Source organism: Monomorium pharaonis, chromosome 6 (assembly GCF_013373865.1).
Source record: "Monomorium pharaonis isolate MP-MQ-018 chromosome 6, ASM1337386v2, whole genome shotgun sequence".
NCBI lineage: Eukaryota > Metazoa > Arthropoda > Insecta > Hymenoptera > Formicidae > Monomorium > Monomorium pharaonis.
Genome location: NC_050472.1, coordinates 8,663,464 through 8,681,898, shown reverse-complemented (window position 1 = coordinate 8,681,898; position 18,435 = coordinate 8,663,464). Strand labels below are relative to the sequence as shown.

The following is an 18,435-nucleotide window of genomic DNA, read 5'->3' as shown; positions in this document are numbered from 1 at the left end:
TATAGTCTTTAGGTATAAAGGATAAAAAATGATATATAATTTTCTTATCTTGATGACTCACATGTTTGGTTTGCTTTTTCGAATATCTATTGAGTATATCCTTCCATATTTTTTACCAGAAAGTACCACATGAGGTGTTTCATGATTCACAGCTAATGCGTAGATTGATTCATTACGCGGAAGGGTTGCCAAATTCTTTGACATGTCGCGTTCAATATGTAATAAATGTACACCAGAAGAACCACAAGTAATCAGAAGAGAATCTTTATATGGTAACCACTTGAACTAAACGCATGCAATTTAGAGAAGTTAATTAACAAATATGCAATATAATAGTGTCTATAAAATACTTATTAAACATTTCAATTGTAAGGTTGTAAAATGCATACTTCTTGCAAAGTGTGATGACCGCTTGAATATACCCAGTAACGATTCTTCTCATTAGTCCAATTCCAAATAAAAATTCTACCATTGGTAGAATTCGCTTCAATATAATTTTCAGCAAATGCTAACAAATCCCCCTTTTGATTGAAGCCTAAGGCTTTCCTAATCTATAAAGAATAATTGAATATCAATAAAAATTAAGATTAAAAATGGTACAAAAACAATCTAATAATAAGTAATATATAGATTAATCTTATATAATTCAAAATACAGCGTTTACATAAAATAAATAATTTACCACAGAGGAAACATTGAAATCATCCATAATATTGAGATGCTCTACTGTATACAAAGAACTGTAGAATCTTCTTTGAAATAACAAATTGCTGCCTATTTGACGATTAATTATTTCCAATACAATATGCCAATTATAATTTTGGTTCTTTACTTTTAAGTCACAAGACATTTTTTTGTTTTTATCACCATCAGTCTTTTCTTTGTTCTTTATTCTCTTTAGCTTTTTACTCTTATTTTCATCTGTTGCCTCTTTATCCTCATCTGTCACTTCTTCGTCTCTCTCCTCGTTCTCATATAACGTTTCTATAAAACCGTTTGGTTTGGTTATTCCAAGGTCTGTAGATGAACGACGGGGGGGGGAGGTTTTGCCATGATCACACGGTCACGGTCATGTACTAATAAATCTATGTGTGAAATGCGCATATTAAAGTCACGTGTTAGAGCCATCACACAATGGCTACGGTCCACTTGACGCTACAAACGTTTCGAAGCATTCTTTGATTGGTCAATTCGTAAAAATCTTTGTTTCGATTGGTCAATCAAACGCTTCGAAGCATTTGTAGCGTCAAGTGGACCGCAGCCAATGCCAGGCAGAAGAAGAAGAAAGAGAGAAAGAGAGAAGAAGATCCTTTCTCTCTTTCATTATTTCCGTTCCTATTGCCTGTTTTCTGACATATTGAACGTATAAATTTAGGAAAATGGTCCATCAATAAAAATGGTAAATTATGTTCATGTAAAAACATAATTATTTTTAATTCAGAGCTATAAACTCTTTTCTCGTGTATTATGTCATCATTACTGACAAACTTATCAATTTTCATACATTCCCAGACAGCACATGTAGATTATGAGAACGATAGTAGGATATTGCGAAAGTATATTGCAATATTCGTATAATATTGGAGATACGTCTGTGATATGCCGAGTACATACTCATAATGTACTATGTCCGCGTTGCCTTATTCCATAGAATTTCGCTGGCAGTTTGTGAAAATATTCCGAATATATCTCAAGAATGTTGTACGTATGTCTAAAGTATATCTTCAGTATATTCACAATATGTCTACAGTATGTTCGCATTATATGGGCTCATGCATAATGAGAGGAATAAAGAACAAGGAATTAAACATACAGAATTAGCAAGAAGAAAGAAGAAGAGGAATTAATCATTTCGCACATCAGGAAGCTATCGCGAGAAATGAAGTGCAATATTTGTTGAATACGCTGTAGTGCGATTCTGTAACTCGTTAAGAGGTATTGGTATCGTTATACAGTTGTTACGCAGATATTTTATATGGTAAAAAAGCTGCGCAACGACAATATAACGAAACCGATACCTCTTAACGAGTTACAGAATAGGCCTACTGGGGTGCTTTGGGAAATTATGCTCAGATAATTGTAGGTTATAACCTAAATAATATATATATACTAGCGGTATATGTACGAAGAAGAGAAGTGTTAAAATCGAAATTGACACATTTCCAGTCCTATTTGGAAGAATTCGATGCACAAATACATGACGTATTAGAGACGCGACTAGATACAATTAAATCTATTTAGAAAGAATTTGACGACATTTAATTTAAAATAGAAAGATTAGACGATACAAAAGTGCAAGCTATGGAGCGTGTCAATTTCGAGGAAACATACATGCGTTTAGTAGGACGCGCGACAAGTATAATTCGTCGGCGGGAAGCGCCAGTACAATCGCAACAAGGAGTAGCACCGCCGATACAAATTGGCACTCCTAATTTAGATATGATCAACCATCGAATCAAATTACCCACTATGTATTTGCCCACATTTGACGGTAGTTATGATAAATGGCTTAATTTTCACAATATATTTCAGGCATTGGTGGATAATAATTTGAAACTTAGCGAGGTGGACAATAATCTGAAACTTCAAAAATTGTATTATCTGCGTTCCGCACTTCGAGACACAGCTGCAGACGTAGTACAATCCCTTGAGGTTTCAGCTGAAAACTATGCCATCGCATGGGATTTATTAAAGCAATTTGATAATCGACAATATTTAATATCAAAACATATTCAATTATTACTCGATCTGTCAGCGTTACAGCGAGAATCAGATACATTAATGCGTAAATTAGTATATGATATCCAAAAACACGTGCACGCGTTGCAAACTTTGAAAGCATGGAATATTATTGTTGTACATTTGCTTAATTTAAAATTAGACAAGGTTACGCAGCGCGAATGGAGAGTTGAACGAAGCAAACGCGACGACTTTATATTACATGATTTTATTAAATTTATGGAGACTCAAGCAACAATTGTAAATACCGATAATTTTAATAAACCAAAATCAAATAATTTTTCGAATGTAAAACGTGATAAAACATCGCGCACAGGTCACGGGACCTGTGGCGACTTCCGTGGGCACGAATTGGGCCAAATGTCCAAGTTGCAAGGGTTTCCGTTTATATCAATATCATAAATTTCAATCAATATCCATGCCGCAACGCGTAACCGAAGTCAATCCGAATTAAACTATAGCCAATTTGCCTGCGAGATCATTCTGGTCAGGAGTGTAGTTGGAAGGATTGTAGACTATGTAACGGACGTCATAATACGTATTTGCACACGGAAACAGCGTCGCAGGTGACTGCGTTTCTTACATGTAACGAGAATCGGGATACTGACGCGGCAGCGGTCGCAGCATCTCAACATTGAGGAGAGTATACCGTTTCAAAAGTGTCTGCCGCTACGCTTATGTCTGACCGTCGTGCCGCCACACGTGTTCTTTTGTCGACCGCTGTGGTTTTAATCAGGGATAAATTTGGACGTTATCGGCAATGTCGCGCTTTGCTGAATTCAGGCTCACAATCACATTTGATAACGAAGCGACTTTGTGAGCAGCTTCAGCTCGACCGACGATCGCTTAGCGTAGGCATTTAAGGAATCGATGGTCACTCCTCCAGTATCGCTGGACAGGCTAGCATGATAATCAAATCCAAAATAAATGGATATCAAGCACAAATGACGTTTTATGTTATCAATAAAATCGCCGATCGATTGCCTGATGTCACTCTGGATACGTCAAGAGTGAAGATACCGGAGAAATTAACGTTAGCCGACCCCGGATATTATATTTCTAGTTTGATCAATATTCTTATCGATGCATCGATGTTTTGGGATCTGCTATGTGCTGGTCAAGTAAAAGTAATGCGCCAATCAGCCTGTTATACAAAAAAACTCAGCTGAGATGGATAATATTGGGAGAAATACAACAGTCCTGGTATTATGTGTTTAGCCATGACCAGCAATTTGTTGTCGCTAGATGGAGAAGTTCTGAAAAATTAAAGAGTGCCATGACAGCCATTCCGTGACCGAGGAGGAGCAAGCATGCGAAAGGGATTTCGTGAAAAGTGCGAAATATCTAGACCACGGATGATATCAAGTACACTTGCCGTTCAAACGAAGTCCTAATGAACTAGGAGAATCATATTCAACGGCCCTTCGGCGACTTCATGCAATGGAAAGAAAATTTGCCAAGGATCCTTTGTTGCAAAATCAATACACTCAGTTTTTAAAGGAATACGAGTCTATAGATTACATGATAGAAATTTGTAATCATAATGATTCGTTCAACCAGGTCCATTATCTCCCGTATTACGCTGTCTGCAAGCAACCTAGCACTACCAAATTGAGAGTGGTGTTTGATGCTAGTTGCAAGACTTCAGCATGACTCTCGTTGAATGACATTTTGAGAATAGGTCCCACTATTCAACCTGTTTAATAAACAAGCACGCCGGAAGCAAATGATAACAGACTCAATTAAAGATGGAAGGAAATTTTAATAATTTCAAAAGAATTATTGGCAGAATATAAAATAATCTATGACAATTTTGGTAGAGACGGACTATCGTAACAAATATAATGAAACACACATATAAGATTACATACATATAAGATTACACTCATATAAGATTACACAACAATAAGAAATTATTTAAGTTAGTAGTTTACAATTATTCATACAGTAAATTCAACGGTTAGTTACATTAATAAACGTGCATTTCATGCAGTGAGCTTTATGCAATAAAATTATAATGGTAAGATTTACAAATGAATAAGGAATATTATTTTTGAATAATAAGCATAATGAATTTTATGAACATTATGGAACAATACAACGATTTAGATTTTTACATCAATAACTTTTAATTAAAAAACGTGAATGTTCTTTGTCGCACATAAAGCCGGGATAAAATGAAAATAATATTACATCAACAGTATTTCTAGAGAATTGACGCATATGCAAAGAAAGTTATAGAAACTTTGAATAATAAATGTTTAACATTTATGTAAAATGTCTCTCATCAATTTATTGAATGCAGAAAGTAATGCATCAGAAAGTAATGCATCTGATAGCAACGACGGCATGAAAACGTAACTGAATAATTGCTGGATAGAACAGCTGAACGGAAACCTCTGAGTTGAGTTCTGTCCTGTCGGTTAGCCGTCGTGCTAGTACCGAAGCAGGATGAAATCACTCTCAAGAACTCAACTGAATTCACTCTACAGAGGTTCCGTGTACCTGGCGCTCGATCTCTTTCTTTCTCTCTCAGCAGGCCATAGATTCTGGAGTTGAATATGTCTCTCTCGCTCACTCTTTCTCTCGGTAGGCCGTAGTATGGTATCGAGTACGTCTCTCTCTCTCTCACTCTTTCTGCTCGCCGTGGTGACTGCAGGAATTGAATACGAACTCTATCTTTCTGCAAGCCGTAGGGTCTGCAGGAACTGAATATGCAGTGTACTTGGCCGATGATACGTCTCTGCTTGGATGTGCAACAAATTTGCACGAGATACGTGGCACGTAATGAAAGCCTTTTACAATACGTATGTATTGTAATCTCAATGAGCGTCTTACTCCAACGCTCGTCTCAGAAAGAATGAATGAAAAACTGACTGTCTGTGTGTAGCGTCGTCAAGAGGAATTGGGTCAAACAACGCAAAATCAAACGTGAGTCGCGTCGAGAAGTCGGTCAATGTCCTCGGTATTCATCATGTACGAATGTACACAACTACATGGAAACTATCTTATGCATATGCGTCTTTAAATTCCTGAACACAACCAGACCTATTTGCATGCTATTCAGACAACATCAATACGCAATTGCGGCTGACATTCGACAAATGTATTGTCAGGTGGAAGTCGTGGAAGAACATCAAGATCTACAACGAATATTATGGCGAGAAGATCCAGCAGAACCTGTTAAGGTTTTCAAGATGAGAACCGTGACATATGGCCTCGCGGTTTCTCCGTTTTTGGCGATCAGGTGTCTATATCAAACTGCACCTTAAGGGGATGAATTTTCCAAAGCTAGTCAAATTATCAGGCGAGACTTCTATGTCGACGACTTGGCGGGTGCCGATACAGTGGAATATTTGCAACGCATTAAGGATCAGGTGTCAATCGTTCTTCAATCGGCTTCATTCCCGCTACATAAGTGGCGATCAAGCGTAACAGTATCAACAAATGAGGACGATTAAGGCAACAAACAACTTATACCTCAAACTGATAAACAAATAAAAACGTTGGGTATAGTGTGGAATCCCAAAACTGACCACTTACATTTCAATTTGGAATGGACCGTGGATTCTGGTAAAGTCACAAAACGCGAGATTCTGTTGGTTATTTCTCGGATATTCGATCCCTTGGACCTAACGTCACCAATCATCATTGGAGTAAAAATCATGCTACAGGAGTTGTGGCAATTGAAAATTGGTTGAGACGAGACGATTCCACTGAATCTTCGTACGCAATGGTTACAGTACGCAAGACAACTGCCGCACATTCAAGAAATCTGGATACCTCGCACGGTAATCATAAATAATCCGATACAAGTCGAGATGCACGAATTTTGTAATGCCTCCGAACGAGCATACGGAGCATGTCTATATGTAGCCTCAAAGGATAGCTTAGGCAATCGCTCAACTCGGTTGTTACGTGCGAAATCTAAAGTTGTGGCATTGAAGAAGATATCATTACCACAATTGGAACTTTGCGGTGCTCTGCTATTGGTTAGGCTACATCGAAAACCATTGAAGCACTGACGATAAAAAGCGATGCACATTATTATTGGTGCGACTCAACCATCTCTCTCTAGCATGGATTGCGAGATCACCGGCGCAGTGGAAAACTTTTGTGGCGAACGGCGTAGTCCAAGAATTATCCCGAAGCGGAATATGGAAGTACGTGATGTCCAAGGACAATCCAGATATTGTCTCAAGGAGACTTAGCCCCAAACAATTGTCATCCTCGATGTGATGGCCCGGACTGGCTGGCACAGACAGAAGAAATGCATTTTGCGACCGAGCCACAACCGACAATGGAGATTTCCGAGACCAAGAGAAGTGCACATTTACCCTTACAATAAATCAATTTAAATTATTCGACAGATATTCTTCCTCGACCAGATTGATCAATGTTGTCGCTTATTGTTTTCGATTTGTATACAATATTAGGAAAAAACAACATTTGCGAGTAGGAAATATAGTGCTGATGAAGGAACCTAATACTCCTCCCATGCGATGGCATTTAGGACGGATTATCAAACTGCATGCTGATGTGGATGGTTTGATTCGAGTTGACATTAAAACTAACAAAGGAATTGTAACGCGAGCAATTAATAAATTGTGTCTATTTCCATTAGCGGAGAATAGAGAATGACATTGAAAGCATGAGCTTTCAAGGCCGGCGGTATGTTCGGATTATCGACCGATTGATCTTACATAGTACGGACTATTGGCGCCGTTGTCGCTAGCTAGAGTTTGAAAAGAATTTCGTACATGAAAGAGGGGAGTCGATTTGGAGCTACAGATGTGGCAATACGTATTGTCAAAAAAATATATATATATATTAGAATAAAGTAAAACTATATCGCTCTATATAGTTATCTTTGAGTAATTAATTTAATGTTGTACTTGTCTGAGTTATCAGAAAAATCAATTTAACATTATCACGCAAAACGCTAGTTTGTTTTCGAAAGATTATCGCAAGATGAGACTGGCGGTAGAACGTCGCGTGATCAATGCCTGACATCCGACGATCTCGAAAACGTAGGTTACGGTTCTCAGGCAACAGGACAAAAAATAAATAGTGTTTATCTAGAGAAATCGCCTAACGATTATAACAGAAAAATAGCATTTTTTTAGAAAGAGCTTGTCAAAGCAATTTCAGATTAAGAACATTTCCGAACAAAGGGATCTTCCTAGAAGAACGCTATCATAAAACTAAGCAACTAAAAGATGCTCGGAGCACTCTTTGTTACTACCCGCGTACTTCTTGCCAAGTCTCTCGCGCGACATCACTCCATACCTTTGCCAAACTTACGTACTCTCGATTTCTTTTCGTCGTTCGCGAAAAGAATCGTCGACCTTCGCGATCGTGTAATTTCACTGTACATTAACAGAACCACTGTTTGTGTATATTAATTGTGTAAATTTTTGAATTGTGTTTCAAACAGAATAATTTAGCAATCTAGAGTGATAGCCTTCCATTACCGCCTTCCCCGTCCGTTCGGATTTCCCGCCCTTCTACAGCAATCACTTAACCTCTCACGTACACTCCTAATAAATGAAATAAAGTTTGACATGAAATAACTCAATTGATTAGTTTGAAGGATGGTAAGGTTATCCGCAGCTTCGTTATAAATGCAGCAAAACCACATCTTTTTCTCTGCCCGATTCTCATGGATGAAACGTCAAACCAAGCCGAAGATAAAGCGATATAGTGCAAGGTTGAAGAAAGAGAGAGAGAGAGAGAGAGTCTCGCGCAGTTATATTACACGCCTATTCCTAGGGCCGTCTCCTCTGGGAACGGCGAACGCCACATCGAGGGGCGAAAGTTAGTGCCGCCTGGGGGATCGGTGCGACCGATAATTGAGGCTTGAATTAAATTAGCCTTCGGTGTTCCATTCCAGAACGACTGAAAGTCTCGCGCGTTGCTCGCGCGATAACCGAATTGACCCACGTTCTCCGATCTAATCGCGATTATCGATCACCGCTCTTACGCCGAGGTTTCATTAGGATCGATATCGTCCCGCAGTTAAATCGGTTAGGCAAGATGCATAATGGATTAAGCAAACGCACGTGAGTTCGATAGCGATCGACGGCGGAGCTCTCTTCCCCACGACTCGCCCGCGTCTCTTCTCTCCGATGCTTTGTTCTTACGCGATTTTGCCATGATTCTTGCGATATAGAAATTAAAATAAATGTTTGCGTACGCGCGGGCACGGGGAGAGAAAGGCGACGTGAATTGCGGTATCATTACGGGTCGGAGAGCCGCGCGTGGGTGGCCGCATCGATTTGCGAAAAATAAACCGGAACAAGGAACTTTATCTCGTATTTCTCCGCGACTTTGGAAAGTTCCGAATATCAGAGTTCGTAATTTATCGTAAGTACTTATCCCGCGGGGTCCCCGCGGGGTCGCCGTATCTATTATCGTCGCCAATTTTTCGTCCCGGGGAAAACCGCGTGTTGCCGATGCGCCGTGCGCCGCCGCGCCGCCGGTATGAATCCCCGATATGACGCAACTGCCAAAAGACACCTACAGCTGCGAATTTCTCGTCCGAATCGTCGCTGCCATCCATTTACGTTAAATAAATCATATTACGTAATAACGTACGGAGTTTATAATGTACGGCGACATGGAAACGCATTCGCGTCGAGTAAATGGATTTACTTAAAAGTTTAATAATACATGCAATAATTTATGTGCGCTTTAGGAGAAGCTACAGCGGAAATTCATTAAAACGTCGCGACAATGAAATCCGATGAAATGATTAAAACGTATATAATAATTTCCGTTCTCTCTCGTTAGAGACTGCATTTTGGGAATATGTTAATAAGTACAACAGAGGAGCCAGTTTTGGAGCAAAACCTATTCTTGCGCGTCTGCAATCGAAAAGAGGGAAAATTAGCTAAAGAAATTGGTGCGCTTTCTAATTAATTTGCTTCCCGTCAGCTCGAAATCCGCATCGACCGCGCACGAAAAGAAAATTTCCCCCTTCGTGAGAGAAAGAGAGAGATAGAAATCGGAACGATCGACGCTAATCAGCGCACCATGTAGCCGCGATTAAAAATTTAAATCAGCCATTCGCGGTGATATCGTTAGCGAGGAAGAAAGTTCGCGGGGCGATTCCGCTCTTAACCCTAAATGGTGACACGGGGGAGAGGAAAATTGGCGAGGGGGCTCAGAAATCCGAGGGATTGAAACCAGAAGGAGGGGGAGTTGATCAGCGAGATGTCCTGCGGGGAGATAAGTTTCTCGGTGCAATCAGTGCCTCGCTGTCTCCTCCGTCCTCCCCGCCAACCCGTCTTCTCGCAGTCTCATCGTCCTCGCGCCTCTCGCGTCAACCAGCTCGTCGCGAGTATCCGTATCGTTGCCGCGCATTCACTTCCCTTCTTCACGTTTCCGAGACTTGAGATAATGCCGCTGCTCGTGATACTCGGTTCATTCGACTGCGCCGTTGCTCTCAAAGGTAATTTTGTTTTTTTGTTCGTTTGTTTGTTTGTTTGCCAATTTTGCACCGAGATTTAAGGAAAGTTGCGAAATCTATTTGTGACAGATTAGATTTTTTTAAATTAGATGTAGCTATTGAGTATATCTCTTTTATGTGTTTGCTCGTTTTCTATCTTGAGAGAGAAGTAAAAAGGTTGAAAGTACGGAAACTAAAATTTGACTTGTTAATGTAGACACAAGAATAATAAATTGAATATCTTTTTGTAGGCTATTTTTACAAATGTATTAACGTAGTGCTAATGTATTAATTAATTATATATTAACATAATAAACATGTCGAACATGGCCCATTGTGCAGTGTAAATGTGTGTTTTAAAGGGATAATTCGGAACAAACAGATATTGAGATGGCTTTTTTTAATTAAATTTTTTATGGCTTTATATATTAATATTTTGTAATTTTGTAAATAGTTTTTTATTGTTGATATATAGTGATAATATGAATATAGTATAATCGATGTATATAAATGGATATATTAATTCTTTTATCAATTTTATAAATTAAATTTATTAAGTCTCGCTAACTTATTAACGAGTCAAAGTTTTTCTTTAATTCTAAATTTTTCTTTAATTCTAAATCTTTCTATCTCTTTTTAAGCAATTATCTTTAGGAAGTTTAAGGACAAACTTAGATTCGATTATGGTTTACGATTTTGATAATGCAGCGGAATTTATTTAATAATCGATTGTGGAATAATACCGATCATACGGATTAATTAATAAAGTGATTGCTTCGGTTAAACGCATTATAGCACTGTGTGCCGCAGATTTGCGCGCGACCAGACCGGCGAAATCCATAATTTCAGGAACTGCCGATCGATTGGTTCGTGTCCGTTTATCACTGCGTCACGTCCGACCGAGCGGATTCACCGCAAAACCGGACGGTGGTATCGAATGGATCAACGATTTAAAAAAAATGATAAATGGCAAGTCCCATCGGCGTTAGCGCAATCTGTTTGCATTGATAGGTTCATTGTTGTAATTACGTGCGCGGACAAAGGACTATTTTTACGAATGATGGCTTTGTATAAAAGAATAGATCCTATCGTGAAAGATACTCTCAAATTTGCGGTAACGAGATTCCAATGTTAATCTAGCGCCAGTCCATGCACGATTCGTGGATTCAAAATTTGTATAAGTTCGCTATTCGTATGAGATTTGCAAATAAAATGGGCACAATCAAATTCGTTTTCAAGTTACTTCTCGTGGCAATTCGCTAGCGAAGCGGTCCTTTTTTAATCAAAAGGTACGAATTATTACAAATTGCGCCAGTCCATGCACGGTCTAGTGGTGACTTTACATTTATCTAGAAATTGCTATCTACGTAGTAATATAAACAATAGTTTTTTTTTTGTGCGTACATCGCGTTTTTCTTCTGCAGGAAAGAAAAAAGATTTGGAATGAACAAAAAATCTCGTTAAATTTGATTCATTAATATAGACAAAAATAAACAGAAATATAAAATCGTTTTATGCGTTATTTATACCATTATATTCAGAGCCGTCTTGACCGAGTGTGCAGAGTGTGCGCCGTTCACAGGATACAACGGGCGGCAAATTTTCATTAATAATAGAATTTGTGGATAGACTAAAATAATGTTTGTTATAAAAATACAATATATAACATTTTTCAAACTCGAGTCAGAAACGAGATATCAAAACAGTGCCACTATATATTGAAATTGGCTCAAGTTAATATAAAGTCTCGTCTACAATGAGTCCGTTAGTCGTTGGTTGTAAGAAATTTAACCAATCATGTTCGTTTATTCTTCTCTAAGATCAACTGTTATTGACTAGATTTCTTACCAATGACTAATTTTCTAACCAATGACTAACGACTCATTATAGACGAGGTATACATACAGTCTCGTCTACAGAAGTCGCAAACAGCCACTTGCGACTTGCGTATACGCTGCAAACCCAAGTGTGTAGTTTTTACACACTTAAGTGTGTAAACTCATGTAGTCACTTTTTACGCGTTTGTACGTGTGTAATTTTTTTACACGGTTTATCTGTGTAAAATTACACAGATTTCTGTGTAATTTTACACGCTTTAATGCGTATTTTTACACGTTTATACAAAAAAACGGTCACCCATCCAATCGTAAATCATCGCCAACGTTGCTTGACTTCGAAGATCCTACGAGAACTGACCCTTTGTGATAATCTATAAACACTTAATGTTTGTAGATACGTATTAATACATATAAATTAAATTTTATATTTAATTATGAGATATTAATTTTTTGCCATAATCAAATTAAAAAATTTATATATATTTTACTGTACTAAATTAGAAAGTTTATCCCGATTTTTTGAAAAATTAATCTAGTTGAAATTATGCATAACAAATAGTAATTTTTTTTTTATTTCTTTACCACTAAATTTACACTTGACGTTTGCATTCGGTTTACAATGTCAAGCACGGTACCTTTTTCATAATCTTTTTTTCTCTATGCACGGAGAAAATTTTATATAAAAAATTACTATGCTCGGTAGTATATAACGGACCATCAAAGAATTAGAAAAGATTTTTTCTACGTTTTTATGTTTAAGTATGTGTTCATTAATATTGTTCATTAATCAGAAACATGTTGAATTTTATGAATAAAATATCTCTTTTCCAAATATAATAAACGTATATACATATAGTATATAATAATTTTACACATTTACACACTTATATTACACACTTGATTTGGCTAGTTGCACATGAAACTCATGTGTAACAAGATTTAAATGTGTAAAGTTATATTTTGCGTGTATTTTTACACATTTGAATTATTTGGAGGTACACGTTTTTACATTTAAATATGGAAACGTGTACTGCTACACGGTCAAATGTGTAAATTCATTATCTTTACGCAGCATAGTGTGTTATTATTACACAGAAAACTGAATTACACACATAAATGTGTAATTTTACACATATAAGTGTGTAATTTTACACACTTACACACTTATATTACACACTTGGTTTTGCAGTGCTTGTTCAATCCAACAAAATTAGATTTACATAAATTTTAATTTAATTTAGATTCAGTTTAATAGTGTAGGGAAATTAACTACGGAACCAAGGAAACCGAAAGGGTATCGGACGGAAACTTTACGTCAGGATGGGCCGGGATCACGAATTACTCAAAGAGCCTCGTTGTACTTAGATTCCTTTATTGTATGCCCGGCGCGCGGGCTAAGTCGGGGTTCGGTGTGTTTGCTACAGCGCGGCAAGTGAGACTGTCCCCGAAAACGGCTGCTGAGATCATCCGGGATCACCAGCCTCGAATCTTGTTTTCGGAAACACAGCTGATACCAGCACGCGCGCATCACGCGGCGCTCACTGCGAATCTCATGGCTCCGAGAATCCTTTACTATCTCTCGCGCTAGTCTTACAATAGGGGCGGGAAGGGGCGGCAATTGTTCACTGACACACGGGCAGCACTAATACTTAAGACGGCCCTGCATATATTGATAATAAAAATAATCTATCTATTTGCAGAGTTACACAATATTAACATATAACGAAACTTGATCCAACGTAGGAAGTAAATCTGTGAGTTCGCAAAGATAACTCGAGAATGAACAAAAATATCAAGATGTTTTCTTCAAATTAAAGAGTTGAATTTTGTATAGAAGCACAATTAACGTTATATTGTTATTAATTTAACATTTTATTTGCCAATAAAAGCACTCTACTTTTTCAATTCTTTATATTTTTAGCTTCCATTTGATTAATTTTTATTGTATATTTCATTTAATTCATTTTACAGTGGAAAGCTTTCAAAACATAAGTTTTAATTAAATATCACTCACAATTTTTAACCATGATTTACATTAAGCGCAGCAGCTTCAATTGTTAATATTTTGTAATTTAAAAATACAATAACTGAGATAAGAGCGTGATATGTATAACATAATCCATGTTGATACTTTTGATGTTTGCAGCATATTACATATGATATTTTGCACTGAATGGGATAATCTGCTTGATATTGTGTGACTACTGTACGGGATAGATATTGATTCGATTCTATGCAAACTTAATTCTTTATTCGAATTCGTCAAAGTATAACAATTATTATTCGCGAGAATACAACGGAGGAATTAGTTGATGCGAACGAGTCGAGAGCCGAACGAGAAGTGGAGGAGAGCTCAGTTTCCTAAATAATATCTCTCGTTTGAAAACAAATATCGATTTCTCTCGTTCGACTAAGATCGAGTATACAACAGATCGAATTGGTCTCAACAACTACATCTAAAAACAAAGCGTGCTAGAAGTTCGATAACACCGTCACTAAAAGATTCGATAGTTTCATATTCAAGTAAATACAATGTTCAAACATTTATTTGAGCCATTTTCGAAATCGGATTCGTCGTCAGCTACAAATTTTCCAATATAGCGAAAAACACATTTTTAAGCCGTTTCAACTTCATTTCTCTTAAAAAACTGACGCGATGCTACATTTTTCTTTACAAATTTATATTTGGTGCATCGAAAAATATGAAAAATTACTTTTCTTTTTCAAACAGCAACACATGCAGCCCAGTGTTATCAATTTAATATTGCAATGTTATTAATTTGGTTTAACTTAAAAATTGTACGTGTTTTAATATCAAAGATACATCGCACAGAATTTAAAAAATTTAAAATGTAGGTAAAACCACAGAAGAGATATACATATTGTCAACAAGATTCTGTAATCGTTTGCTAGTCATTTCTAGATTTTAATTAACTTTGAAAACAGCTTTTTATTGTTAATTAAATGATCGAAATACAAAAATCGAGATTTCGTATTCAATTTATGCCTTTATTAACGAGGCAAAGTACACTGTGTTTCCGTCACTTCAAAACCCTTCCCCCTTCAGCGCGTGTAAACCGCTGTCGTAAAAAAGAAAAAAAAAGAATAAATAAAGTAATGAATCTTGCGGACGTTCCATTACATCGTATTTTCGCTTGCTTACAGACCGAAGCCTGCCTTTCAACGTCCAAAGCCGGCCTGCTCCGCACGCTCCAGCGTCGTCTTCCTAACTTTCTTATTCAAGATGTTTTGAGAGCAATTTAACTTGGACTCCGGTCGAAGGGTGCCGGTTCCGGAGCCGCCGGCGCGGAGGTAGTTAAGAGCTGAATAAAACGCGCGGAAGGAAAGTGACTTGGGCCGAAACGTAATGCGGGAATACGGCGGAGGAGGGAGAGGCGGGGGAGGAGAAGAAGCGGTTCGCGGGACGTCGTCGTCGTCGTCGTCGTCGTCGCGGGCGAATTAAAGTGGTCTCCCGGAAGTCCGCCGTCGGAGTACCCCGGCACTCTCGAGACCACCCGCCCGGACTCATCACGAGATACCACGGCCGGCTGGCTCGGCTGTCCACCGACGACCAAGGTCGCCGTACGGTTATGCTGGTGGCGTCGCTGCAGGTGGCCGCCAGCAAATGCTGTCATGCCGCTACCATGCCAGCCGGCGGCCCGGGGCCGGCCGCTGGTCACGACCTGGTGGTGCCGCCTGATCAGGTTCGACCGTTGGTCCTCGCCCGTGGGACGGCTCGCGCTCCTGCATCTGATTGTGATCCTGCTGATCCTGGCCGACGGCGGCCGCGCCGCTTCCTCGCAGCCCGCGACCCGCTACGCCTCGCGCATCGTCGAGACGAAGAGCGGACAAATACGTGGAATACTTCAGGTGTGTATCGATTCTTCCTGCTAGGGATGCCAGAACTGCGGGGAGGGGATGGCGGAGAAGGTGGTGGAGCAGGAGGAGGAAGTGGAGGATGACAGAACGTGTGGGGTATCGAGCGACGAACCACATTCCCGGTAGGATTTGAATATCCTGCACAGGCAGGTGGTACGAGGTAACGCCGCGGAGCCTGCTCGGACATCGGGTTCGACCCGATGTAAATGGCAGGTCGTGATTCGCACGATCGGTCCGTTGCAGTATTACGCGGCGCGTTGCGCCGCTGTTTCCGCGGCGAAAAGCGATCGAGATTTATTGCCCGGATTGATCGCCGCGGAATTTTTCTGCCCGCTGTAGCCGCTCGCGAAGAGTACACCGATCATTCGTGACAGCGCGCTTGTCAACTTCTTCTTTTTTTTTTTTTTTTTTTTTTCATGTCAAATACTTTTAATATCGGGATTCTTTAAAGAGCCCGGAGCCACCTTTCGTAAAGGGAAATATATACCCTCGCGTTAGATTCCACGATGTAGAAATGGAAGCCGGCTGTAAAACGGAACGGTATTTGCCGGGAATCGATTTGCAGAATCTCGCGCGCAGGTCTATTCTACCTGTTTACACAGGGGGAAACGGTGGGCGTTTATGACAGTGGATATGCGATGACATGAATATTTGGATATTATGTGTACAAGGACGGGATAATATCTTGGACGCGAATTAATCTCCCGGTTGCGGTTCAACGTGCGAAATGTGAATCAATTTTGGTCAAGGGCCGTGTAAACGGCGCGCCCGGTTAAATGTCTTGTTTAACTGATACGTATCGAAATAATAATAATTGCCAACTACAGCGGGGCCGAGCACTCTCTCTCTCTCTCTCTCCATTGAGTTCTACGTTACCGTTAATTAATATATATTTTCATTTGCAACAATACAGCGCTGTATCATTGACGTTACGGAATATAATAGCAACATTTAACAATACTGAATAACGCGCTTTTAACGCGCGCGACGCCGAGCGGAGTTCAGCGCGTTGCATTCAACGGGCGACGACGCTCCCGCGCGAGATTTTTAATCTTGGCGCGTCACGGCGGCGTTTCGGCAAAAACGAGGACAAGAACTATATCTAATGTTCTCTCATTAACATCCCGGGGAACCGTCGGTGTCCCCCGGCGCATTAATCTTGCGATTTCAATTACTTCCACACTACTGTCTTCCTACATCTCTTAAATTTGACCGCGCGTCCTCTTCTCCCGGCGCTTTACTTTCCGTTCCCCTTTCCCCTTCTTTTCTGCCTCCTCTGCTTCTTTTTCTCATCACTTGTTCCGTCCAATCTAACTCGTTCTCAGTGCCCAACACCTTTTCCCTTTTTTCCTTCCCCCCCCCCTCCTCTCCCTCATCTCTCCTTCTCTCGTTGCCCACCGACGTACTCTTTCATTAAATGCGTTACTGTCCTCCTATCACTCTCGCAAAGTTTGCAGACCTTCTCTCGGCACTTTCCTTTCCCCGGCGCGTCAGTTTTCTCCTCTCTTACCATCCCCTGAACTTATTACCGCACCTAAATCTTGCTGTCGGCCCGACGTTAAAACTTCCCTTTGCCTGCTAAGTATCTTTACCGACCGATAGCTCTTATACTCCTCTTCCGCGCGTTCTTTTTGCCAGTGCTATAGCGCGCTCTAATTAACTTAAGAACACGCGTGGCGCGCTCGTCGGCACCCTCGTCGTATATTCACAGTTATACACACATTTTCTCTTAATTAAGCACACACAACGCGTTTCCTTTAAAGAGCGTGAATATGACGGCGTATTAATGATGTCAAAAGTACGTATTCTTATGACTAACGTCAAAGTGACCCGTTATGTATGTTTTCTTACGTGACTTTAATGTCGTCTTTATTATGCTCCATCATTAACGCGTCTCAATTGTTTCAAATATGCCATACATAATAGTATACAATTTGTATAACAGTCATTACATAGCTTATTTATAATTACATGTAAAAGGTAGAAGGGACTTTTTATATCTTATCAATGCATATTTAATATCTATATTAAAAATGTTATATATTCAAATGAGCAGCAGAAAAAGCTAATAGAAACTATTCTGCATATGTGGAAATGAATAAAAAAACTGTAATTTTATGTTCGTATTTATGAAAAGATTAGACAGAGTGCATTATAATTAATCTGTGAATGCATCTCTGAAAAGCTCAGCATCTTTTTTTGCGCGTAAAGCGACTTTTTATAGACCTTTACGCTATTGAAAGTATTTTTGGTTCTCTAAAAGCGAGCTTCCCAGTGGATCTTCCTGATCTTTTATTAGAATCACAAATGCGTACATACATAGGTTTACACGTACACGCAGGCACACATATTTTAGATTCTACAATTCTTTTAGCAAGAATAAAGTGAGATTTTTTTCAGATTGTTCTATTGTTAAATCAAGAATTATGAGATAGCCATACATTTCTATTCCATGTAAACCTGTCTAAGAAAGTTAATGGGGTAGCACCAAGATCATTTTATTTTAGATTTAAGAATTATTCCATTCTT

General features: G+C 39.1%; 1 protein-coding gene across 4 annotated transcripts in view; it reads left to right on the top strand.

Annotated features, from left to right (window-relative positions):
• Window positions 1-18,435, top strand: part of LOC105839462 (neuroligin-4, X-linked) — a 391,763-nt gene that overhangs the window by 299,534 nt on the left and 73,794 nt on the right. For all 4 annotated transcript variants that reach the window (XM_036288012.1, XM_036288014.1, XM_036288013.1 and 1 more), the window contains one exon: window positions 15,193-15,897. In XM_036288012.1, the coding sequence (XP_036143905.1) occupies window positions 15,661-15,897 (237 nt within the window). In that variant the 5' untranslated portion in view covers window positions 15,193-15,660. The remainder of the gene's footprint in view (window positions 1-15,192; window positions 15,898-18,435) is intronic.